Here is a 26,454-nt window from a genome sequence, read left to right as displayed (position 1 = left end):
CACAGGGAGCAGAACAACACACACTGGGGCCTGTTGGGGCGGCAGGGAGGGGGAGAATCAGCTAATGCATGTGGGTCTTAATACCTAGGTGATGAGCTGATAGGTGCAGCAAACCACCATGGCACACGTTTATCTATGTACAAACCTGCAAGTTCTTCTGCACATGTATCCCGAACTTAAATTAAATTAAAAAACAAACAAACATACATACATCTGAAAAAAAGAAAACCGCTATCTTTTCACATTAAAAAAAAAAAGATCTGTGTGGGTGACTGACTCATCCCTATTTTTTAAAGCCTCAAATCCATGACAAAAGGTCAGCCTTGTTTAAAAACAGCTTAGGCCTAGGAGATTAGTATTCAAAGGAAGAACATTTTAGAAGAGATTCATACAAATATCTGGACTTCACTGAATACATGCTTGTGATAGTTAATTTTGTGTCAACTTGGGTAGGCCATGCTACCCAGTTATTGGTCAAACACAAGTCTAGATGTTGCTGTGAATGTATTTTTTTTTTGTACATGTGATTATCATTTAAGTCAATAGACATTGAGTAAAGCAGATTACCCTCTTTAATGTTTGTGGGCCTCACTCAGTTGAAGGTCTTAAGAGAAAAGACTGAGGTTTCCTGAGGAAGAAGGAGTTCTGCCTTGGACTTGAGACTACAGCATCAACTCTTCCTTGGGTCTAGGCTGCTGACCTGCCCTGCAGATTTTGGACTGTATATACCCAAAGAAATACAAATCATTGTATCATAAAGACACATGCATGCTTATGTTCATTGTAGCACTATTCACAATAGCAAAGACATGGAATCAACCTAAATGCCCATCAGTGGTAGTCTGGATAAAGAAAATGTGGTACATATACACCATGGAATACTATTCAGTGATAAAAAGAATAAAATCATGTCTTTTGCAGCAACATAGATACAGCTGGAGGCCATTCTCCTACGCATATTAACACAGGAATAGAAAACTACCGCATGTTCTCACTTATAAGTGGGAGCTAAACATTGGTTACTCAAGGACATAAAGATGGCAGCAATAGATACCTGGAACTACTAGAAGGGGGAGTCAGGGAGCAAGGATTTAAAAACTATTGGGTACTATGCTCACTACCTGGGTGATGGGATCACTTGTACCCAAATCCTTAGCATCACACAATATACCCAGGTAACAAACCTGCACCTGTACCCCCTGAATCTAAAATAAAAGTTGAATGAATAAGTAAATATGCTATTTTTGATGAAGATATGTTTTAGATTAAGATATTTTTATTTGGAACGCTTTAGTGTTAGATCCAAGTTTGCCACCCTTCTGGTTTCTTGGTTAATATTTTCAATTAATGCTCAAGATAAACACCCCTCCTTAGTTTAAATGAGCATTTGCCAGTGAGAAAAGTAGGAAGACATTTTGACATTCGGGTGTTTGCTGGAATTAGTTATGTCTGAAACCACAATTTTGGGTCTCCTAGGAAGTATAAGTACTCAGTACCATTGTACACCATAAGTAGGTGGTGATGGACTTTGACACTGGAAATACGTGGATCTGTGTTTCGCCAATGGAAACTTTAGGTACAAGAACCAGCAAGAAATGGACCACCAAAGTATTCCTTCCTTTCACGTTTTAGCTTTCTTAGTTCTATTTCTGCTTATCACTCGTGTTTATTTTGCTTTTATGGTTTTTGGTATTGTTTCACAAGCATTGTAACAGCAATTATGCAATTTCTTTTTCGTTTTTTGAGTGGGAAGGTCTTGCTGTGTGGCCAGGGCTGCAGTGCAGTGGTGCGATCATGGCTCACTGCAGCCTTGACCTCCTGGGCTAAAGCAATCCTCCCAGTACACGCGTGGGTCACCACATCTGGCTAATTTTTAAATTTTTTTTGTAGAGACAGCGGTCTCACTGTGTTGCCCTGGCTGGTCTTGAACTCCTGGGCCCAAGGAAGCCTCCAGCCTGGGCCTCCTAAAGTGCTGGGATTACAGATGTTAGCCACCACTTAAACAGGAAAATTTACTTATAATCCCACTACTCTAGAAACATATTTTTAAAATGAGTTTCTCGAGGACACAGTCCAAAGGAAAGGCTAACAGACCTTTGAATCAAGGGCAGAAGGCCTCTGGAGAAGGGAAACCATACAGAAACTACAGTGGAACAAATGGCCTTTCTGAAACATAATTTACGAATACCAACAAGTTGGTATTCTCACAGTGGCACAGTGGCACTGAAAGAACATTTGCACCATTTGGAAAGCACTGAGGCTATTTAGTTTTTCAGAACAGCTGTCTCACTGAACTCTCCCCGGGCTCAACTGTCTACTGCCCATTTCCCTTTATGTCTCCTAAAGCCCCAGCATATGAGGATTTGGCACCTAGAACAAGGTTGAGTGTGACTGACACAGGAAACGGCCCGTGGCTGGACTGGCGCCTGCATGCAGCTGAATGGGGACACACAGCCAGGCCTCAGCAAGGAAGCAGCTGTCACTCAAAGTGCTCAGCTCAATGTCACCAGCTTGCTTGTTTCCTTATTCTTAGTGTCTTAACTGCACTTGGAAGGTAACACTAATGGTGGGACATAGTGTCACTCTGACTTAACCTTGTAGTTTGGGTAGCTCTGCAGGAAGAGGGAGAAATGGGAAGTAAATTAACATTCATTTAATATATCCCCCACTGTACTGAACACTATATATATATATGTAGACAGAGAGAGAGAGAGAGAGAGAGAAATCTATCTAGTCTGCAATGGAGAGTGATTAAGATCACTGCCTGGGTTTAAGCCATGCTAGCTGTGTGGCCTTGGGCAAGTCACTTAACTTCTCCATGTCTCATGTTTTTTTCTGTAACAATAACAATATTACCTATGTTAAGAGTTACTATGAGGATTAAATTAATTATGTGTAAAGCCCTTAGATCAGTGCTTGGAACAAGGTAAGTGCTATACGTGTGTTTGCTGTTATTACCCTTAGTAGTTAACTTCAACAAAGTCCTGTTCATCCTTTTATGACCGAGGAAACTGACACCCATGGAGATTAAGTCAATTACCGGACATGGCAGAGCCTGAAACCAAACTCAGATTTACCTGACTGCAATATTTTCTTCCCATAACATGACCGGGCCTGCTCAATGCTATCAAATTCCCTCTGCTGCTTGCCAGCGTAGGGTTCAGTTTATCAACCCTTCTTTGTACTGTCAAGAATGAAATCCTGTCTGACTGAGGCTCTTTTATCCCCAATTCCGATCAACCCTGGAGAAAGGCCAATGGTCAACATTTGGGGAGCCAGTGAAAGGAGAAACTTCCCTTTTCCATTCCCCCCTGTAAGCCTGATTGCCCTTTTGATATGGCCTATGTATCCCTATCAGAAGGCAGTGAAAAACATAACTAAATAAATCATCTGATGGACAGTACCCTTAGAGCCTGGTGGATTTGGGGGAGCAGTCGGCCTCCGAGGGCAGCGCTGCCCAATAGGAATATAATGGGAGCCATCTGTGTAACTTTAAACTTTTTAATAGCTACATTAAGAATTAAAAAACAAAAGTGAAATTAACTTTAATATTTTACCTAATATATCAAAAATATTATCATTTCAATCTGGAATCAATATAAACACTATTGAGCTACTTTTTTGTATTGTGTTGAGTTCATTATTTACTTTAAACATACAGCCCTTGAAGTATATACAATGTTACTACAACAGCTCCTGGACACTTGCATATGTGTGTATTTTGCTTTTTTGTATTGTGTTGAATCCATTATGAATTTTAAGCACACAGCCCTAGAAATATATACAATGCTACTACAGCAGCCCCTAGCCAGACACTTGGACATGTTTCCTTGATGGGCCTTTTTTATTGAGTTAGACTTGATGTGTCTAAAATTGTACCGTCTCCCTTTTCTTCCTCCTTAGACAGATACTCTGATGGAAAAAAAAAAATGGCTGAAAGAGTAAAGTCGCTTTTCCTCCGAATTTCCCCCATTAGTGCAGCTTGTCTGGACAGCTGCGATTTCTTGTTGGGTCACAGGGCATTTGTGACAATCTACACACTCTGCACTTCTCCCTCTGTGAGGTCAAGGAGTGATGGGGGGGCACTTCAGGTTCTAGAAGGACTCAGGCCTCCTCTTGGACCCTGACAAAGTCCTTTCCCGTGCCTGGTTTCCACAGGGACGGTGTTGCCTGCACAGACGACAGCACCCCCGGCGGGGAGACCGGCCCCAGCGGAGACTCGGCAGGGCTCAGGTTTCCTGGACCGGATGACTGACCTGAGCCCGGGGCCCGGGCGGCGCTGGCCGGGCACAGGATGCGCGGCCCGGAGAGCGCATCCCGGCCATCCGCCCGCGCTCGGCCCCGCAGCGCAGCTGCTGCAGATCCGCGGGGGCCGCCACCTCCTCCGGGGGCTGGCAGCGACAGGACTCTCCCCGCCCCGGCCCGGGGCCCTCCCTTGCAGGGGCTGCGGGGAGGAGTCGCCCCCCTGTCATCCGAGAAGCCCCACGTGGGTCGGCCAGGGAGGCGGTGGAAAGGAGGGAGAAAAGGCAGAGGCGTCAAGGGAGGCCGGAGGGAGAGTGGGGTGGACAGAGGAGCGGAGGGACGAGAGGGAAGCGCACGATAGCTGCGCGGAGAGAGAGCGAAGAGCAGAAGGAGGAACAAAGGCGACCCAAGACACCCAGAGAGGGACAGGTAAGGAGGGGCAGGTGAGCAGGAAGGAGGAGAGAACCGGGCTAGGGAGACTGCGGAAAGGAGAACTGGCGGGCGTGAGGAAACTGCTGTGGATAAGGGACGAGTAAGATGGAAAGAATGGCGGAAGGCGAACGACCGCAGAGTAAGGGTCCTTCCAAGAGCGACGAGGGGGGAGGAACTGGGGCTGCTGCGCCCTTAAGGTTGCTAAGGCGACGGTTCTGGCCAGAGCGAGGCCCATTGACGTCAGTAGCCGAACGCTGATTGGCTGCGGCCAGGCCGTTTCCGGTGGAGCTGTCGCCTAGCTGCTATCGCAGAGTGGAGCGGGGCTGGGAGCAAAGCGCTGAGGGAGCTCGGTACGCCGCCGCCTCGCACCCGCAGCCTCGCGCCCGCCGCCGCCCGTCCCCAGGTGAGTGGGGTCGGCCGGGGGCTCAGGCGAGGTGAGCTTCGTCGCTTCGCAGCCGGTTTGCGGGAGCTGGACCGATCCAAGATGGCGTCACGGGGAGCGACCTGCAGGGGGACGGCCGCACCCCCTGCCCCTCCCCGGCCCGGCGGGCGCCTCCCCGCAGGCCTCACGCCCCCGGCTCCGAGTCTGCATCCTCAAGGCCGTCTGGGTGTCGGCTTTGGTGCGGGGCTCCCCAGCCGCCCCGCTCGCGCTCGCTGCCCCCACCCCACGGCTCCTGGGGCCCTTCCGCGGCCCTCCCCGGCCGCCTTCGCCCCCGCGCGCCGCGGCCTCTTCGCTCACCCTCCCCCATTTCCTGAAGGACAACGGCTCTATTTTACTGGGGTCCGCCATCGTCTCGTCCGCCGGCCCTGGCTCTTCTTGTAAGCCGGCAGTTTTCCTCTCCACTTTTGACGACTCGTCATTGCTAGCAGTAGCCTTTCCTCTCCATAGCGGGGTGATCTTTCCCCCAACACGACGGTCTTAGTCGGGCTCCTGAATTTCCTTTTGTCCCCTTTCACCTCTCTCCCTTTCCCAATTTTTCCCCCTGAGGCCTCCTCGCCACCACTGTGGCCTTCCGACTGGCGTAACTTGAAGTCTCGGCTTCCCTTCATTTTGTGGTCATGACCGTGGCCTACGTGAAGTGAAGGGCATTTTCCTGCCCTTCTTCTAGAAAATACACGGTACCTATTAACCTCTTCAGCTCAGAGCCTGTGGTGACGACCGTCCTACTCCTTGAGAGATTCCCAAGAGATCCGTCTTTTTAGCAGAGCGAGGAAAGCAAACACTTCCTCAAGATGACCCTAGGGGAGCCGTAACTTGGCTGGTCTAAGGGGGTGCGGTCTGAATCGGGAACAGTTTCTCAAAGTGTTTTTATTTATTTCCCAGAATGTAATCCTTTCGAAACAATTTTGTCACAACTGAATTTTCAAAAGAATTAATCTGAGTGTTTTGTTTTACATAGAGACAATGCAGCGAAAGTTTTAAAGCGGTTAAATAATTGTGTGTGGGGAGGGAAGGCTAGGTTGTTGGGCTTTACAAATAAGTACACATAGAGAATCCAGGTAACTTGATTAAAAATATTAAGACTGTGAAGTCTGGATATTCAGGGATTTACATGGTGACTGCATTAATTTTGGTACATTTCTGTTCGTATACTGTCTTATTACCAGTGGCTATCTTTTTGGTTTTCGTAATACATTAGTTGTTTCAAACAAAAACACAGTTTGACTTCTTAGGCCCAGTTCTCTCATCTCTACCAGCCAGACCTGATCTTAGAATGATTGATCATTTGAATGTTCTTGAAATATGACAATGCTTTGAAGCATGAAAGATCTGATTTATGATTGTTCTTGGTGGCCTTTAAGTATTATTTGAAATGCAGACAATTCTACTGAAGTGGATTTTCAGTTCATATGATTGCCTGACCTGGAGAAGTGGCTTGTATAAATCTGTCCTAAAGTAAATGCGCGTTTTTGTTTTTGTTTTGCCTGTTTAAAGTAGCAGCATGATTATTTTTCCATGGCTTCTAATTTATGTGCTTGTCTTGGAGCCACAAACTTTCTAATGGTCTGTTAATTAGTCTACTTGTTGTTGACCTTTATGGTGAAAGTTGTCAAAACAAAATGAGTAACAGTGTAGCACTTTAGAATAGCTCTTTACTCTGTTAATTCTTTCTATAAGTTCTTTTAAATTTACAGTTTCATCTCAATAGTTTACAATGCATTATAATTGGAAAAGTCTGATTAGTATTGAATTCAGTTGCTGAGTGGAGGGGACCACACTCTTGTCTTCTACTCTTAAGTGCTTAGTAATTAGGAGTTGGAAGGAAAACAGTATATGACCCTGTTGTTAAATTAGTGAACTTTTAATTCTAGGGTAAGGTTAGCTGCTCATCATTATCTCTGTTTGCTTTACTTTACATAAAGGTACCATAATTCGAATCCTCTAAAATCCATTAAATGCAATTTATCCATTAAATGTAATCCATTAAATGCAATTTATCTATTGAATCTTCATGCAAGTTTGAAACTTAAGTGTTTTAACATTCTCCTGTCAAGATGAAGAAAATATTTTGACAATTTTCTGTCCAAATGTTTTACAGTTTATGTGGTAAGAATTCTCCCCTCCCCCAACTAAGGATTTTCCTTCTTCTACCACTAGTGTATTATCATTTAGGGGTGGAATCTGGCAAACGAGTCTGGAATAAAGGTTGCTTTTAAAACTCATCTAATTTTCTTGTGTGTTTTTAAAAATTTTGATTACGCTAGTAGTTGGCTAATCAGATCCTCACTCCAGTGGTTTGCTCTGTGACGTTAGGATACTCCCATGGGATAGAAGTTACGTATAGGGAATGTCAGATATTCTTCATTGTGCTGACTTGCTTTCGCTTACAGTTGACTTGTGTGCCCTGGTAATTCTGTGTCCTGTTTACCGTTTACCTACTTCCCACGTCATCATGATTTCTTTTGAGGGAGAACTGAATGAAATTCCCTTAAGGGCCTGACTTCAGCACCCGTCTCTGCAGAGGTTAGTGGCTCATACTTCCTCCCAGGAGCTGAGGTTATCGACTCTCACTGTTGCCTACAGAGCACAGATCCTGAACTAAATGAAACATTTACTTGGAATAATGCTAATTCTGTACATATTTTATTCCCTAGTCGCCACTTCCCTGTTTAAAAACAAAATCTACTTAGAAAAAAATCCCTGTGAATCAGTTGCCTAATGAATTTAGCAAGTTAAATGCCAGATTGGCATTTTGCTTTATAGTTTATACAAGCATGTGTGTGTTTTTTTTCTCGCAGAGAACCATGGAGTCTGGCAGTACCGCCGCCAGTGAGGAGGCACGCAGCCTTCGAGAATGTGAACTCTACGTCCAGAAGCATAACATTCAAGCACTGCTCAAAGATTCTATTGTGCAGTTGTGCACTGCTCGACCTGAGAGACCCATGGCATTCCTCAGGGAATACTTTGAGAGGTTGGAGAAGGTAAAAATAAATGTGGGGAGATGATGAGGTGATTGTGACAGTTGTTACATTTAATAACTGGAATGTTACTAATTTGTATTTTTTGGAAGAAAAGGAATCTGACTGAATAAAAAGTCTAAAACAATTTCAAATAAGAAATACAGTTAAGGCATTTGTAGTAACTTAAAAATTCTTAATTAGTAGAATTTATCAGAAAAATGAACCTGTATGCTAACTGTACTTGGCTAATAAAGGGTTTCCAAACAATTCTTTGTAACTTTTTAAATTAGTGCGTAGAACTATAACAGATAAAACTGATCAGAACTAGTATAGTGGTTCTATGAATAAGAAATTCTATAGTTCTTAAAGGCAGTTAATGCTCCTCCCGTTTTGAACAAAGCAAGTAAGCGTAGTAAATCTTATCCCACTTTTAAAACTAGTGTAATGAAACATGAATCTAGCTTGTGACTGATATATCAGAAATTTTCAATTAGATTCGGCCTATTTTAGTGTAGAGTATATCTGATAAATTACTGTAGAGAGATTGATATTGATGTTCCTCAAAAATTTTACTCCCATTTTATTGGTGAGGACTTGTTGCGCCTTGAAAAAAATGAGTCCAATTTTTATTCTTTTTTGCTCTTCCTCCTTGCGTGTAGGTCATTGTGACCTACGTATATGGCATGTTTTTCTAAGCAAAGTGATAATTTTACATCAGGGATAATTGAAGCAAATGAATGCTTCAATTGAGTGCTTCAATTCATCTCCCTCAAGAAACAATGAATGAAAAAGTCTGGGTTACCAAATATTTTGAATAGTTTATGTGATTCGCTTCTGTAAATCAGTGAGAGAAACTTACTGATTTTCTTGTGCATGTGGAAGTTACGAGGTGGTTCATAATGATTATGAATCAATTGAAATGAATTGATTTGAAATGATTCATTTCTTTTGGTATATGATTATCTAATTGTATAATAGAAATAATTTGCATTATTTTCCATTGGTTTTTATAGTTTCTTATAATCAGTATAGTTTATTAGTAAAAGAATCTGTACTAAGCTTTAAAAAGTATTTGGGTAGCTCATTGATCAGGTATTTTCTATTTTCTTTAAAAATCGATTGTTAAAATTTATATTTAGTACCATGATCAGAATAATTAAAAAAAAAACAAAAACAACTAGTCACTGTGAATGTTGCTTTGCTATCTTGGAATTATAGTAGATATTCTGGCTTTCTCTTATTTATGCAATTTCCAAATCATGGAAGTATTGTAGAGCCAGGTCATAGATGTAGCTTGTTTTGAAGTCAAGTGCGTTCCTGGAGATCTGGTGTTGAAATGGGTCACTGTAAGGTGATCCCTCTTCTTTGGACATCAATAGAAACCATCAAATGAGAGGATTAAGTTGGTGAGACATTAAGTGTGTATCTTTTTATAGGGAGTGTTGAATGTGTGATGCTAGTTTCAAAGCTTGTAGTTGCCACAGTACTGTTTAAAGACTAACAAAGGTGGAAAGCAATAAATAATTATTAAAATGGTTTCTTTGCAGATGGAATTTTTAGATTTAATGTGTTTCAGCTTCTTTAACTTTTAGTAATTAAAGTCACAGTTCGACATGGTTTTTGCTGTAATTCAAGGGTCTTTGTTCACATGTATACATTCCTTCCAGGGTTGAATATAGATACCTGGACCTTTAAGTAATTAGATTTTCAACTTGTTAGTGGGTCATAGTTCTGTGTATTAGGTGTTAATTTGTATGTTAGTCTATTAGTCCGTTGTCATGCTGCTAATAAAGACATACCGAGGCTGGGTAATTCATAAAGGAAAGAGGTTTAATTGACTCACAATTCAGCATGGCTGGGGAGGCCTCAGGAAACTTACAATCATGGCAGAAGGAGAAGCAAACCCATCCTCTTCACATGGCAGCAGCAAGGAGAAGTACAGAGCAAAATGGGAAAAGTCCCTTATAAAACAGTCAGCTATCGTGAGGACTCACTCACTATCATGATAACAGCATGAGGGTAACCCCCCTGCCATGATTAAGTTACCTCCCACCAGGTCCCTCTCAGGGCACATAGGGATTATGGGAACTACAATTCAAGATGAGATTTGGGTGTGGACACAGCCAAACCATATCATTCCACCTCTAGCCCCTCCCAAATCTCATGTTTTCACATTTTGAAACACAGTCATGCCTTTCCAACAGTCCCTCAGAGTCTTAATTCATTCCAGCATTAACTCAAAAGTTCAAGTCCAAAGTCTCATCTGAGGCAAGGCAAGTCCCTTCCACCTATGAGCCTGTAAAATCAGAAGCAAGTTAGTTACTTCCTAGGGTCATTGGGTAGATAACACCCATTCCGAATGGGAGAACTTGGTCAAAACAAGGGGATATAGACCCCGTGCAAATCTGAAATCCGACGAGGCAGTAATTAAATCTTAAAGTTGCAAAAGGATCTCCTTTGACTCCATGTCTCACATTCAGGGCACACTGATGCAAGAGGTGGGCTCCCGTGGCCTTGGGCAGCTCTGCCCCTGTGGCTTTGCAGGGTACAGCCCCCCTCCTGGCTGCTTCCATGGGCAGGCATTGAGTGTCTGTTGCTTTTCCAGGTGCGTGGTGCAATCTGTTGGTGGATCTAGCATTCTGGAGTCTGGAGGATAGTGGCCCTCTTCTCATAGTTCCACTAGGCAGTGCCGCAGTGGGGACTTGGTGTGGGGGCTCCAGACGACCTCACATTTCCCTTCCGCACTGCCCTAGCAGAGGTTCTCCAGGAGGGCCACGCCCCTGCAGCAAACTTCTGTCTGGGCATCCAGGCATTTCTGTACATCTTCTGAAATCTAGGGGGAGGTTCCCAAACCTCAGTTCTTGACTTCTGTGCACCCACAGGCCCAGCACCACTTGTAAGCCACCAGGGCTTGGGGCTTGCACTCTCTGAAGTAATGGCCAGAGCTGTACCTTTTAGCCAAGACTGGAGCTGAAGCAGCTGGAACGCAGGGTACCATGTCCTGAGGCTGCATAGTACAGGAGCCCCAGGGCATGGCCTAGGAAACCATTTTCCCCTCCTAGGCCTCTGGGCCTATGATGGGAGGGGCTGTCCTGAAAGTCTGTGACATGCCCTGGAGACATTTTCCCCATTGTCTTGGTGATTAACATTTGGCTCCTTGTTACTTACGTGAATTTCTGCAGCAGGCTTGAATTTCTCCCCAGAAAATGGGATTTTCTTTTCTATTGCTTTGTCAGGCTGCAAATTTTTCAAACTCTGCTTCCTCTTGAATGCTTTCCTGCTTAGAAATTTCTTCCACCAGATACCCTAAATCATTTCTCTCAAGTTCAAAGTTCCACAGATTTCTAGGGCAGGGCCAAAATACTGCCAGTCTCTTTGCATAGCAAGAGTCACCTTTACTCCAGTTCTCAAGTTCCTCATCTCCATCTGAGACCACCTCAGCCTGGACTTCATTGTCCATATTACTATCAGCATTTTGGTCAAAGCCGTACAAGAAATCTCTAGGAAGTTCCAAACTTTCCCACATTTTCCTGTCTTCTTCTGAGCCCTCCAGACTGTTCCACCCTCTTCCTGTTACCCAGTTCCAAAGTTGCTTCTGCATTTTTGGGTATCCTTGTAGCAGCACCCCACGCTCTATGGTACCATTTTACTGTATTAGTCTGTTCTCATGCTGCTAATAAAAGACATACCCAAGACTGGGTAATTTATAAAGGAAAGTGGTTTGACTCACAGTTCCTCATGGCTGGGCAGGCCTCGGGAAGCTACAATCATGGCAGAAGGGGAAGCAAACACATTCTTCTTCACATGGCAGCAGCAAGGAGAAGGGTCAAGCAAAAGGGGGAAAAGCCCCTCAAAACCATCAGATCTCATGAGAGCTCACTATCACCAGAACAGCATGGAGGTAACCACCCCTGTGATTAAATTACCTCCCACCAGGTCCCTCCAACAATACGTGGGGATTATGGGAACTATAATTCAAGATGAGATTTGGGTGGGGACACAGCCAAACTATATCAGTCTGAAAATAGAGTCATATTCTCATCACCTTCTTCGTCATTACTGGGGGGTTGTGTTTCTGTTACCTTCAACTACTCCATAAGAAATGTACCAAAAACTCTTGACAGTTGGTCTTTTGAAAGCTTCTGCATTTTAATTCAGTCATCTGGAATTTGAGTCTTCTTTTACTCTTGTATTTATTAGACCCTTAGGTAAGAGGAATTAAAATAACAGTGACCTTGTGTCTGCTGTGTCAGGTACTGTGTGAAGCACTTTATATACATACATACTCGTTATTTCAAATGTACGAGGTATGTGATTATCAGCATTTTATAGACATAGCAGTAAAACTGAGAGAAATTAAGTAATGTGGCTGTGGTTATAGACTGTAGTCGTCAGCTTTTGCTGGAGCAACATACAACCCCCAAATTTCAGTGGTTACTACAACAGACCAGTCATGTGCAGTTCTTCTGGTATCAGCCTGTCTTGTGTTCTTGACACCACATATCTTGTTCTGGGGCTGAGCAGAAGGAGCAGCCCTATATAGGGCATGCTGTTCTCAAAGCAGAGGGAGGGCAGAAGCTCAAGGTGGACAGAGCCAAACCACACAGGCAACCATGGTATGGCATGTCCACTTACATTCCATGGCCAGAGCAAGTCCTGTAGCCAAGCCTTAAGTCAGTGGGGTGGGAAGTATACTTTACCCACAGGGAAGAGTGACAGAAGCAGGGAGGGAACAAATAATCGTGAAAACATAGTAGTGGGGACAGAATTTGAACCTAAGAGTCAAGAAGATAGTGCAGAATTTAATGCAAAACCGAATGCAGAATTTGAACCTCAGAGTCAAGAACATAATTCACCGCTGAGTAGACTGGGAGGTTTTTTCTAATTTTTAATTTTTTATTGATATATAACATTTGTATGTTTTTATGGAGTACATGTGATATTTTACAGGCATAGAATGTGTAATGATCACGTCAAGGTATTTAGGTTATTCATCACCTCACTTAAAGAGCTGAGGAGGAAGGAGACTGACAGAAGGATGACAACAGCAAGAGAAAGGATATAAAAATATATCATAGTATATACTAGAAAACTCATGATCTGAGTAATGGCTCTGAGTCGTCAGATTAGGTTATATTCAGATTGCTGTTTTTAAAAGACTCACTAGAATCCATGAGACAGTGCTAAAATCAGAATGTTTTTGTTACTTCAAAATTAATCTTAAAAATTCAGTGAAGTAGAATGTAGTCCCAAGTGAAATGTTATTTGTGAAATTTTTCCTGAAATTTTTGTGAAATGTCAGTGACAAATTTGGGGGGGGAGAATTTGTGTTTTCATTTATACTCTTAAACTGTGTGTGTGTGTGTGTGTGTGTGTTTATTTTTATTATTATTTTTTTGAGACAGTCTTGCTCTGTCGTGGACTGCAGTGGTGCAATCTCGGCTCACTGCAACCTCCGCCTCCTGGGTTCAAGCAATTCTCCTGCCTCTGCCTCCTGAGTAGCTGGGACTACAGGTGCCTGCCACCACACCTAGCTAATTTTTGTATTTTTAGTAGAGATGGGGTTTCACCATAATGGCCAGTCTGGTCTTGAACTCCTGACCTTGTGATCTGCCCGCCTTGGCCTCCCAAAGTGTTGGGATTACAGGTGGGAGCCGCCATGCCTGGCCTATTTCTTGAGACAGGATCTCACTCTGTTGCCCAGGCCTGAGTGCAGTGGTGCGATCATGGCTCACTGCAGTCTCTACCTTCCAGGCTCAGGTGATCCTCCTGCCTCAGCTTCCCAAGTAGCTGGGACTACAGGTGTGTGCCACCACGCCCAACTAATTTTTATGTGTTTTTGTAGAGATGAGGTTTTACAATGTTGCCTAGGTGGGTCTCGAACTCCTGGACTCAAGTGATCTGTCCCCTTCGGCCTCCCAAAGGGTTGTGATTATAGGCGTAAGCCACTGTACCCAGTCATGTACTCTTAAACTTTAAACTTGGGAGAGACTTGAGTTTTATAGCTCTGTGTTAATATGAAATGAGAAAACCTTACTGGTTATTGGAACAACCAGAATTAACATGAAATGAGTTTTCTAAAAACCATATTTTAAAAAGTAGGTTACATATTCACATATTTCAAAGTTGTGCAGGTACAGAAGGGCATAATAATGAAAGTTCTCCCTCCCAAGCCATTGCTTTTCTTGAATGCTGCCAATGTTTTGGAGATTAATATATGGGCACTTACAAATTTATATATAGAAAAGAAATAACGGGTCAAATGAATGAGAAAGTAGAAGATAACACATTTTTATTTTTTCCCTTTTACTTCAGGCACAACAACTAATTCTTTAGATCTGAGAGGAATTTGTAAACAAAGGCTCTAGATGTGAAAAAAAGGAATGTTTAATAGTTTATCTTAGGTTTTATTTGAATTGGTCCAATAAGTAGTTTTTAAAAGCAAGTAAACTCTTTTTGTCTTTTAACTTCAAGTTTAAACCTTGATTACGAAGAATGATCCTAGCTCTGCTGGGAGAAGTATTATAGATATGATCTCATTTAAATTTGTGGTTACCATCACATCATTTCATTATTTGTTTTTATCTGGGATCAAACTAGAATTGTGAATTCCACAGGCTCAGGACCCTCTCCTATTTGTTTTTAATTTCCTGTTGCCTAGCATAGGTCTTGGCCTGGCAGATCCAGAAAATGGCTTATTGAGTTAATGAAATAACTCAGTAATCTAGACATTCTTGGATCACTATGTTGGGCTTGAATTGTTTTTCCTGATAACATTTCTTTTGGCAGGAGGGTCTCTTGCTATCTGCAGTAGCATCCAAAAAAACCCAATTTTCAGGATTTTGTCTTGCAGTGTGTTACTGTTATGTGCATCACAGATAATTGTTGTCAAGACATTAATGAATATCTGATTTTTGTTACTCACATGTTACGTGAGTACTAATGGCTTGTACTAATGGCTTTTGCCCATTAATAAAGGATAGCGTCTGTTATCATCTAAGGTACATTCTGTTGAGAGTGTTTCAAGTGTTACTCTCTTTTTTTCCCCTTTGGAATTGGTGTTTTCCTCTTAACTTACATTGTTAATGGAAGAAGAGATTGGAAGTGACTGAGATAGACTATCATTGGAACATGAGAGTGCCAGCTTTACATGCCGAAGGATCTCATTTTGCAAACTCGTAATTTCTTTCAGGAGGAGGCAAAACAGATTCAGAATCTGCAGAAAGCAGGCACTCGTACAGACTCAAGGGAGGATGAGATTTCTCCTCCTCCACCCAACCCAGTGGTTAAAGGTAGGAGGCGACGAGGTGCTATCAGCGCTGAGGTCTACACGGAGGAAGATGCGGCATCATATGTTAGAAAGGTAGTTTTGATATTTGAACATCGGGGGGATGCTTTTGGGACCCACTTGGTGGTCATCTAGTCTCCTTTGATGAATGAATCATAAAATACAAAACAGGGTGGAACTTCATCCATCCTGTACAATTCTTGGGTACTGGAAAACAGGTTTCTGTAATAGCATGCTGTCAGAGGAAATAACTAATAGTGATTATAAACTAGTGAATAATTGCATTTTGGGGTTTGTTATTTCCTTGCAGTTGTTTTGCAGTAGAAGGAGGTGGGCAGTGTTGCTTTTTCTCTTGAATCGTGATGTCCTTTTTTTGCTATCCTATTAAATGTTGTGGCTTTTAACCTTTTATTCTACGAGCCTCATTTGTCCTGTATTCTCCTCTTCCTCAGAGCCAGGCTATTTTGAGTTATGCTGTTAGCCTTAAAGGGGAACAGAATTGTCCTGGCACTTGAGGCTTGTGAAGCTAACAGATCACAGATTTTTAAAATGACTAATTATTATAAAATACTTAGTTTTGCCTCAGAATAGTGACCTTGGTCAAAGTGTTTTGATTTGTTTCTTTAGTTGTTAACTGGGAACCAAGTACCAGACTTTATATTTAGGCCTGGCTGTAGGCAAGGGGATTAATTAGTCAATACTTGTTGAGTAGTTTATGGATCAAAGATAGTACAAGTGTGTTGTGGTGAAAATGTTTAACTCAAAGCAGTCTTGTTTAAATACCATAATGTGGCTTGACATTTAATTGAAGCGCAGGTTGCAAATGTGAAATGTTTTTGGTTTATGGAATTGTCATTTGACCTTCAATTCTTTTCTAGGTTATACCAAAAGATTACAAGACAATGGCCGCTTTAGCCAAAGCCATTGAAAAGAATGTGCTGTTTTCACATCTTGATGATAATGAGAGAAGGTAGGAACAGGCTCTTTCTTAACACTATTTTTCAAGTAAGGGTGTGATCCCAAATTATTTTCGACACTTGTTGCAAGTTTTAGAGCTCTTAGTAATTGTTCACCAGATGACAGTCTGGGGTCTTTAATTCTAAGCTTAATGTTTGAAATTCACGGAAGAGACATGTGAAATGTAACACGAGGCCTTCTCTCTTTTGCAGTGATATTTTTGATGCCATGTTTTCGGTCTCCTTTATCGCAGGAGAGACTGTGATTCAGCAAGGTAAGGGCCTCTGGAGCATGCAGTATTGTTACGGCAGAGGAGGCGAGACTAGAGGATTTTTTTGGTTTTGTTTTATTGAAGTTTGTTTTCCTCTTTGATCCTACCACTTTTTTTTTTTCTGTTATACTATTGGATTTTTCTATTTCTTTTAAATTAAGATTTTCTGAGATGGACAGAACACTTTGTATTGGGAACTAATATTTTTGATATAGTTTTGTTTATAATTTAAAGGAAATGCCTACATTGTCTTACCTTGAATATCGTATAGAATTGCAGAATCATATATATCTCTCATGTTCTTTATATTGTTAATCACTTTTAAAGTAAGAAATAAATGAAACACCTACATTCTTCATTGTATAGCCCTGTCTATTAAAAAGGTTCTAGGACTTCTATAGATTCTTAGTTTGCCTATATAGACTAACATGGATCTAACTTTTTGATTATCTTCCTCTTTTTCTTATTTATTCTTGACATTTTATGAGTGGGTATATATTTTCATTTTGTGGCAGCCTGATAATTTGTTATTAACTATTTGAGTTGTTTCTAATGTCCTTGCTATAAATGCCATAGCAGTTAATAACTGTACACATATGTAGCTTTTAAAAAATTTTTTCAGAGGTATTCTTCACCATGAGATGACTAAAAAAATTTTGATTAATTCTATGACTTTTAAAATATGTTGCTTGATTTTCTTTCCCCTGAAAGATTGTGTTAGTTTGTAACACACTCTCACAGTACCACTGTAAAATAAGTTTATTGTTTTGTAATAATTTTGATAATTTCTTTCTTTAATTTGGAATATGCTTCTAACTTTTTTACCCTCTTTTAGGTGATGAAGGGGATAACTTCTATGTGATTGATCAAGGAGAGACGGATGTAAGATTTACCAATATCAAAAATATGTTGATCTTAAAAGCCAATGTATTGAGCGCTTCCGAGCAATAAGAATAGTGATTTTGAAGGGTCATTACATCCCTTGTATGTCAGATTTTATTAATACCTTTTGCCAAGTATTTTTATGACACAGAGAAACTCTTTAAAGGTAATTTTCTGTTCAGAACTTTTGCTGGAGTGGTGGTGAAGAAGTGTGTGTAGCTGGGCGCAGTGGCCCATGCCTATAATCCCAGCACTTTGGGAGATGGAGGCAAGAGGGTTGCTTGAGCCCAGGAGTTCAAGACCAGCCTGGGCAACAAAGTGAAACCTCATCTCTTAAAAAAAAAAAAAAAAAAAAAAAAAAAGATTCTAGACCCAGCCATTAGCTAGCAAAATTAATATACCTTTCTTATTCACAAATGAAATGGGGACAATAATAGCATTGATCTTTTAGGATTATTAGAAGATTCAGTGACCTAATGCAAGTAAAATGTTTAGCATAGTGCTCAGCACGGTTCTCTAAGTATCTATGACTGGTATTAGTGCTTAGCCGACCTTTTTCCCTTACATCCTTACAGAGTGCTTTTTTCTTATCAGATAATTAAATCAGGTAAATTATAGACACTCTTAACTCATTTAACTCATCAGAAATCACCTATTCTTCTCTGTTGTGTACTGCAAACATAATATATTCTGTTTTTTAAAACAAAGTTCAGGATTGTGACCTTTTAAAAAGGTTTGAGGGTTTTTAACATTTAAGTGTTTGTATCTAGAAAATAAACTTTTTTGATGTCATTTGCACTTTAGGTCTATGTCAACAATGAATGGGCAACCAGTGTTGGGGAAGGAGGGAGCTTTGGAGAACTTGCTTTGATTTATGGAACACCTAGAGCAGCCACTGTCAAAGCAAAGACAAATGTGAAATTGTGGGGCATCGACCGAGACAGCTATAGAAGAATCCTCATGGTAAGAGACCATGGTGTTTGAGAATGTGATTTAGAATTCTCATCTACGTAACTAATGTTTGAATATTACCAAATTAAAGAGAGAATATTTCTTTCTTTTAATGAGCAAATAATTCTTTCTTTTAATAAGCGAATATTTCTTTCTTTTAATGAGCAAATACTTTGCATTAAGCCCAGCTTAGCATTATTCATTATGCCATTTTAGGCAGTGATATTTTAGAACAAAACCTTGGGAAACAAGATCTGGTATATAAGTGCTGGTCATCTCATGTTTGGAAATCTATCCATTTGCTGGTAGGCACATCTTAATTTACCTAATTATACCCATTACAGCATGATAGGTGCTGCTTTTAAGTGCTTAAAGTTATTTGGGGCCATTCAGAAATAATCAGCTTCCCTAACCTGTGAAAGTGGGTTATCAGTAATGTATATGTATGTCATGTCCCCTCTCTTTAAAGAAATAAACAAAATACTAAAACCATTGGAACTTTCTGGTGATAGTCAGATTTTTTGAGAACGTTGTGATAAATTTATAGGATAGCTTTTAAGTCCCAGCCAATGCATTGGTCATTTTCAATGGTTTTCTTAAATTTGTGCAGTGTCCATCTGACCATTTGAAAATGTACAGCCTGATGTACTTTGAAATTTTTCTGCACTTGGGATATATAGATAGATTAGATTAGATAGATAGTCTTGTCCTTCGCAGCAACATAGATAGAGCTGGAGGCCATTTTTCTAAGCAAAATAACACAGGAACAGAAAACCAAACCACATGTTCTCACTTACAGTTGGGAGCTAAGCAATGAGAACACGTGGATACTAGAAGGGGAACAACAAACACTGGGGCCTACTTCAGGATGGAGGGTGGGAAGAGGGAGAGGATCGGGAAAAATACCTGTGGTGTACTTTACTTATTACCTGGGCAACAAAATTACCTGAACACCAAACCCCTGTGACACCCAGTTTACCTATATAACCTGCACATGTACCCCTGAACCTTAAAAAAACACACACACAAAAAAACGCTTATGGCAAAGATAAGTCTAAATTTTAGAAAGATTGGTTTTGAAGTGATATGACAGTCTACTGGAGAAGAAATTGACCATACAGTTAGTTCTGCATTTCCTCTACAGGAATACTATTAGTAAAAGGAAACATAGAATGTTTACAGCTTTATCTCATTGCCAAAGAAGGAAGAGGTAGGACCTGGAACTATTGGTTTGAAATAAAATATTTTACTTTCTCATAGTGGGCCTGAAAGGAAATTAGGGCCTCACAATGCATTGGCTTTGTGGACAGGAATTAGGAACTGTAGATATGGGGTGAAATATCTATATAGCTGGGTAGGGGAGGATATGGTCCTTTTTTATAGAATAAAGACATGTCAATTGTGTAGGTGAGAAGCCAGAACTAATGGAGGAATCTGCATTTAAATATCAGCGTTGAACAGGAAGAACACTAGGATTATTGGGTTGTAAATGACCTAGATTACTTTTGTGAGAAAATATTTTCAGAGATAAATTGGGTTGGCAGTGGCACAAAATCAGTTTGAGAGTAAACATGGAAATTGGACATTGGTTTAAAGTGTGTGGAAAAATATCTTGAGTGATAGGCTCAGGTATAAACCGGTATTTTGACTGTATTTGGAAGTTGGGAAATGCTTTGTGAAATATGTCAACATACTGGTTGCAAATGCTAGGAATTGGGCATAATATTGGCAGAAAATAAAAATCACAAGAATGTCATATCATTCATTACCTATAAAATAAAAATGAATTAGTTAAAATTAAACTTTCCTCATTAAAAGCAATAAGCTTTGACTTTCTGGTTTTAAAATTTATTTGAAACTTAATATTTATTATTCCATAGCATTATGTGGTGATAATTACATGTCTTGGGGATATCACTTTTGTTATTTTTATTTTTAGGGAAGCACACTGAGAAAGCGGAAGATGTATGAGGAATTCCTTAGTAAAGTCTCTATTTTAGGTGAGTTGTAAAGTGTGTTAATTTTGCTAGTATATGAGATACCCCTGAATTAGAATTGGATGGACTTGGGAAAAGCCTTCTGAAAGTATAATTGCTACTCATTCCCCCTGAAAAGACAGAAGGGCTGAAAGTCCTTCTGACTGTGGACATACATTCACAGTTATTTCCTCTGTGACTTCCCGTCTCTCTTGTTCCATCATTGAGTTGATTGGTTCAGAAAAGTGAGTACTTCCAACAATACATTTCCTCTGTGGAAAGATTAGGTATCATTTGCTGGCATCCTCTGAAAACATGCCAGAAGTATGTTGAAATTTAGAGTAAAGCAGATTAATTGAAGATATTCTTTTGTGCGTTTTGTTATGTGGACTTGGAGATGTTAGAACTTGTTCTTCATGAAAGGGGAATGGGGATTTTTATAAGGTAACAGGCTTCTGCTATTGTTTATTACAGTGAATTTTTCACCTCTTCTTTGTCTTTTCTTTGAATTGGTTACACATGCTTTGTGTTTTGGATAGTAGTTTGGCCTTTGGGAATAAAAGTTATTTTCTAGTTCTTTTTCATAAAGTAAACCAAAAATTTAAATAGATTAAATTATTTCTATGAAACTTTGGAATGATATGGATGGGGAAACTATGACTTTTGAGTATTGTAGTTGTAGGTTTGATTTGCATTGATGGCAATCTTCAGGAATACTTAAGGATTACATTTTCTTATTCCCTTGCCATTGGGTACAGTTGGTATAAATTAACCTAGCCACTGGGCTACCGAAGTAAGGATCTAAGGGCTATCTGCAGGCAGTATGAGAATCCTGCTCAGACTAGAGGTAATTGAAGACAGGTACCATGTTTAATCTGAGACACTACTAGAATGTTGAATGGGCATGGCTATTTGGTGGAATCTCTTTATACTTTCTTTTTACCTTTATAACAGCACCAAATAATACAGAGCAATTGTTTTGATTCTTGTCTTTCAGAGTCTCTGGACAAGTGGGAACGTCTTACGGTAGCTGATGCATTGGAACCAGTGCAGTTTGAAGATGGGCAGAAGATTGTGGTGCAGGGAGAACCAGGGGATGAGTTCTTCATTATTTTAGAGGTAAAGAACTCAGAATTTAATACTTCAAAGAGTTGTACGCTCTAAGAGGGAAAGAGTGGGCTAATTCTGAACTATAGCTTTAGTTTTTAAGAATACCTGACCATTTTATTTTAAAATTATCTTTTACTTTGAAATGCTGTTGTTTGGTTTTCTGCCAGGTCACTACATTTTTAAATGAGTTTGAGTCAGAATTCTTGAAGGGCCCTAGACATGAAAAGCCAAATTCTAAAAACCATTTAACATAACAAACTGTGATGATTCTGCACTATCCTTGTTAAAATGCAAGTGTTTGGGCTATGTGGCAAATAAGGATTAAAGGTAATTATTTAAATTTGAAAAATTACTGTGTTTGTATATCTCCACATTCCATGGAAATGTATAGCAGATACTCTTGCTAAGCAGATCCAAATGGCAGATTTCTATGAATGTGGCTCCATAGTTGCTAATTGATTTTATTTAAATCAGGGGTCAGGAGACTGTAAAGGGTCAGGTGGTAAGTAAGTTAAGCTTTGTGGACCATAGGGTTTCATTCGCAAAGTCTCAACTCTTGTCATAGTGCAAAAGCAGCCACAAATAATATGTAAATGAATGTGTGTGGTATTTCAGTAAAGTTTTATTTGCGAAAGAGACAGTGAGCTTGGATTTAGCCCTTCATCTACAGTTTGCTAACCCAAGTCTGCACCCTTTAAGCACCTTAGCTTGATACGAAGAACCTCGCTAGCAGGAGATGCTGGTAAAATAGAAATTGAAGCTCATGTGGTGACTAACTTTAAAGTCATTTTTTATCATATGCACACATATTTGCAAGGTAGTTAAAATTGCACAGGATGTTTAAGATGCCACCCTGGGTTTGAGAGTGTTTGTTGGTTTAGCTTTTTGGTGATTTTATTATAGGGGTCAGCTGCTGTGCTACAACGTCGGTCAGAAAATGAAGAGTTTGTTGAAGTGGGAAGATTGGGGCCTTCTGATTATTTTGGTATGTATGAATTCCCTCACAATAAATACATGGTTTCTTTAAGTCACCTCTCAGTGAGATATTGTAGTCTTCCATAATTTTGTCTTCTCCTGAATTTTATTTTCTAATTGCAGTCTTTTTTGGCTCTGAGAGAGAAGGTGTGAGATTTTGATCTTTACTCATTTAATGAAATTACTGATTGTCTCATATCTATTGTCTTCTTTCTCAGAAGTGCACTGCTTTAAGGAAATGTTTTTCATAGAAGTTAGCCTGTTACCCATCTTTGCTTTCTCCAGGTGAAATTGCACTACTGATGAATCGTCCTCGTGCTGCCACAGTTGTTGCTCGTGGCCCCTTGAAGTGCGTTAAGCTGGACCGACCTAGATTTGAACGTGTTCTTGGCCCATGCTCAGACATCCTCAAACGAAACATCCAGCAGTACAACAGTTTTGTGTCACTGTCTGTCTGAAATCTGCCTCCTGTGCCTCCCTTTTCTCCTCTCCCCAGTCCATGCTTCACTCATGCAGACTGCTTTATTTTCCCTACTTGCAGCGCCAAGTGGCCACTGGCATCGCAGCTTCCTGTCTGTTTATATATTGAAAGTTGCTTTTATTGCGCCATTTTCAATTTGGAGCATTAACTAAATGCTCATACACAGTTAAATAAATAGAAAGAGTTCTATGGAGACTTTGCTGTTACTGCTTCTCTTTGTGCAGTGTTAGTATTCACCCTGGGCAGTGAGTGCCATGCTTTTTGGTGAGGGCAGATCCCAGCACCTATTGAATTACCATAGAGTAATGATGTAACAGTGCAAGATTTTTTTTTTAAGTGACATAATTTTCCAGTTATAAGCATATTTAGACTGTGGCCATATATGCTGTATTTCTTTGTAGAATAAATGGTTTCTCATTAAACTCTAAAGATTAGGGAAAATGGATATAGAAAATCTTAGTATAGTAGAAAGACATCTGCCTGTAAGTAAACTAGTTTAAGGGTGGAAAAATGCCCATTTTTGCTAATTATCAATGGGATATGATTGGTTCAATTTTTTTTTCCAGAATTTTTGTTTGCCAAGCTAATCTGCCTGGTTTTATTTATATCTTGTTATTAATGTTTCTTCTCCAATTCTGAAATATTTTTAAGTATGGCTATCTATACCTGCCTTTTAAGTTTGAAACTAACTCATAGATTGCAAATATTGGTTAGTATTTAACTACATCTGCCTCGGCTCACAAATTCCGATTAGACCTTTATCCAGCTAGTGCCAAATAATTGATCAGATGCTGAATTGAGAATAAGAATTTGAGGTCTACATTCTTGGTTGTTAATTTAGAGCTTTTGGTTAAAGTATGTCCTTCAGCTGACTACAGTATAATCTCCTCTGCTCATTAAACTGATTCCAGGAGATTGGATTTGCTGTGACTAGATACAGATGGAGCAAATGTCCTAACAGAGAAATAGAGGTGATGCTGCTAAAGGGAGAAATGCCAGGCGGACAAAGTTCAGTGTCGGGAATTTTCCCCGTGACATTCACTGGGGCATGAGATTTTGGAAGAAGTTTTTTACTTTGGTTTAGTCATTTTTTCCTTCCTTTTTATTCAGCTAGAATTTCTGGTGGGTTGATGGTAGGGTATAATGTGTCTGTGTTGCTTCAAATTGGTCTAAAAGGCTATCCTGCTGAAAGTCCTGCTTTCCTATCTGGCATTTATTTCTCTGGCAAACTTTTCTTTCTTTTCTGTTTTAAAGTAAACTTGTGTATTGAGTCTTAACTGTATTTCAGTATTTTCCAGCCTTATGTGTTACATTATTCCAATGATACCCAACAGTTTATTTTTATTATTTTTTTAAACAAAATTTCACAGTTCTGTAATGTAGGCACTTTTATTTTCATTGTGATTTATATATAAGGTAATGTAGGGTTATATTTGGGAGTGACTGCAAGCATTTTTCCATCTGTGTGCAACTAACTGATTCTGATTATTGATCCCCTCTCCTGCCCTTTCCCAGGTAATTTAAATTGGTCATGGTAGATTTTTTTCATAGATTTGAAAAACTTTTAGGTTGTTACCAAGTATGAAGTATAAATCTGGGGAAGAGGTTTTATTTACATTTTAGGGTGGGTAAGAAAGCCACCTTGTTACAAATTTTTTAATTTCCAAAATAATCTATATTAAATGAAGGTTTCTGATCTGTACTTTGTGTTTAGCTACCTTTTTATATTTAAAAAATTAAAAATGAAAATTATGTTCTTACAAGCTTAAAGCTTGATTTGATCTTTGTTTAAATGCCAAAATGTACTTAAATGAGTTACTTAGAATGCCATAAAATTGCAGTTTCATGTATGTATATAATCATGCTCATGTATATTTAGATACATATAATGCTTTCTGAGTGAGTTTTACTCTTAAATCATTTGGCTTGCTGTTTACTCCCTTCTGTAGTTTTTAATTAAAAACTTTAAAGATAAGTCTACATTAAACAATGATCACATCTAAAGCTTTATCTTTGTGTAATCTAAGTATATGTGAGTAATCAGAATTGGCGTAATTTGTCTTAGTTGATATTCAAGGCTTTAAAAGTCATTATTCCTGGGCTTGGTAAGTGAATTTATGAGATTTACTGCTCTAGAAAGTATAGATGGCCAAAGGACCGTTTTGTATTGCTTCCTGATTACCAGTCTGATTATACCATGTGTGCTAATATACTTTTTTTTGTTATAGATTGTCTTAATGGTAGGTCAAGTAATAAAAAGAGATGAAATAATTTAAATTCTTAAATGAATCAGTTTTTCTTCCCTTTCTCCTTTCCGTCTTTCCTCTCTCTGTCCTTCCCCGAAAGTCTACTCTGGTGGGCAAAAATGAAAAGGGGGAAAGTGAATTATGGGATCGGTGTTTTGAAAGAGCAATGTTTATTTTCAGTGCTTTTCAGTTTGTCAAAGAGTGGATCTCAAAATCTTGCTTAAAGGGTAATTGAGACATAGCAGATTTATTTACTTAGTCATGGAAAGAAAAAAATTCAGTCAAAAGCTAAAGATTTCCTTTTGATTGAAGACAGATTGGTTCTGTGGCCTTGGAACTTTCCCAGACTTAATGGGGAAACATCATTTCTAGATTAGCATACTCTTTGGTATAAATTTAATATATACATTTAATGTTACTTAGGGATACTTTTATATTTTGCATATATAAAGCCTTATTTCTGATGCACTTAGATTTCTGAGGAGTGAGATGATTAAGTTGTATTCATTAGTGTATTGGTATTCACATCCAGTGAAATTGGAGATGTGCTGTATGTTAGAAGAGCATTCTTTAAATTGTGTTGCTTTGAACATGTGTACCTTTTCTAGATTCAGTAATCCCTTCCCCCCGTCCTCTGGATTTTGAAACCTTTAGAGTCACGATAGAATATAACTAAAGAAAATTTCTCTGGGTTGACAGTCCTGGTTATAGTTGAATTCTCTCTAAACAGTGGCCCAAGTAGACTCTTTTTTTTGTTTCTTTTATTTTTTAATGATTTAAATATTGAGATTTAAAAATTGAAGTAGCATGTCAGTTTTCTTCATACTACTTTATCTCTAACCACAAATAATAGCTGAACCTTTTGTACTTATGTTAGGCCCTGGCAGTATATGTTTAGATGGGCTAAGACAACATCAAGAAGCAATGGCTAGATAACCATTTAATTTGTTCCCAAAGGTACGTTTTTATCTGTCTATTTGTCTATTTATCGATCTGTCTATCTAAGATGGTCTCACTCTGTCACCCAGGCTAGAGTGAAGTGGCATGATCACTGCAGTCTCTCTGCTTCCCAGATTCAAGTGATTCTTGTACCTCAGCCTCTGGAATAGCTGGGATTACAGATGTGTGCCATCACACCCAGCTAGTTTTTTGTATTTTTAGTAGAGGTGGGGTTTTGCCATGTAGCCCAGGCTGGTCTCGAACTCCTAAGCTCAGACAGTCTGCCCACCTTAGCCTCCCAA

General features: G+C 39.8%; 1 protein-coding gene across 4 annotated transcripts in view; it reads left to right on the top strand.

The window, feature by feature from the left end:
- The first annotated feature begins 4,264 nt into the window (after window positions 1–4,264).
- Window positions 4,265–26,454, top strand: part of PRKAR1A (protein kinase cAMP-dependent type I regulatory subunit alpha) — a 39,560-nt gene continuing 17,370 nt past the window's right edge. The window contains exons 1-11 of one of the 4 annotated variants that reach the window (XM_004041098.5): window positions 4,265–4,671; window positions 7,915–8,097; window positions 15,269–15,439; window positions 16,243–16,334; window positions 16,534–16,595; window positions 17,428–17,474; window positions 18,279–18,437; window positions 20,365–20,425; window positions 21,399–21,520; window positions 22,415–22,496; window positions 22,772–25,244. In XM_004041098.5, the coding sequence (XP_004041146.2) occupies window positions 7,921–8,097; window positions 15,269–15,439; window positions 16,243–16,334; window positions 16,534–16,595; window positions 17,428–17,474; window positions 18,279–18,437; window positions 20,365–20,425; window positions 21,399–21,520; window positions 22,415–22,496; window positions 22,772–22,944 (1,146 nt within the window). In that variant the 5' untranslated portion in view covers window positions 4,265–4,671; window positions 7,915–7,920 and the 3' untranslated portion in view covers window positions 22,945–25,244. Of the gene's footprint in view, window positions 4,672–4,911; window positions 5,078–7,914; window positions 8,098–15,268; window positions 15,440–16,242; window positions 16,335–16,533; window positions 16,596–17,427; window positions 17,475–18,278; window positions 18,438–20,364; window positions 20,426–21,398; window positions 21,521–22,414; window positions 22,497–22,771; window positions 25,245–26,454 lie in introns of those variants that run through there. The other 3 variants (XM_004041097.5, XM_055386986.2, XM_055386985.2) reach the window with 3 other exon arrangements.

The sequence above is a fragment of the Gorilla gorilla genome, chromosome 4, assembly GCF_029281585.2.
Source record: "Gorilla gorilla gorilla isolate KB3781 chromosome 4, NHGRI_mGorGor1-v2.1_pri, whole genome shotgun sequence".
In the NCBI taxonomy this organism is placed as follows: Eukaryota; Metazoa; Chordata; class Mammalia; order Primates; family Hominidae; genus Gorilla; species Gorilla gorilla.
This window is presented reverse-complemented; position numbering and strand designations above follow the sequence as displayed.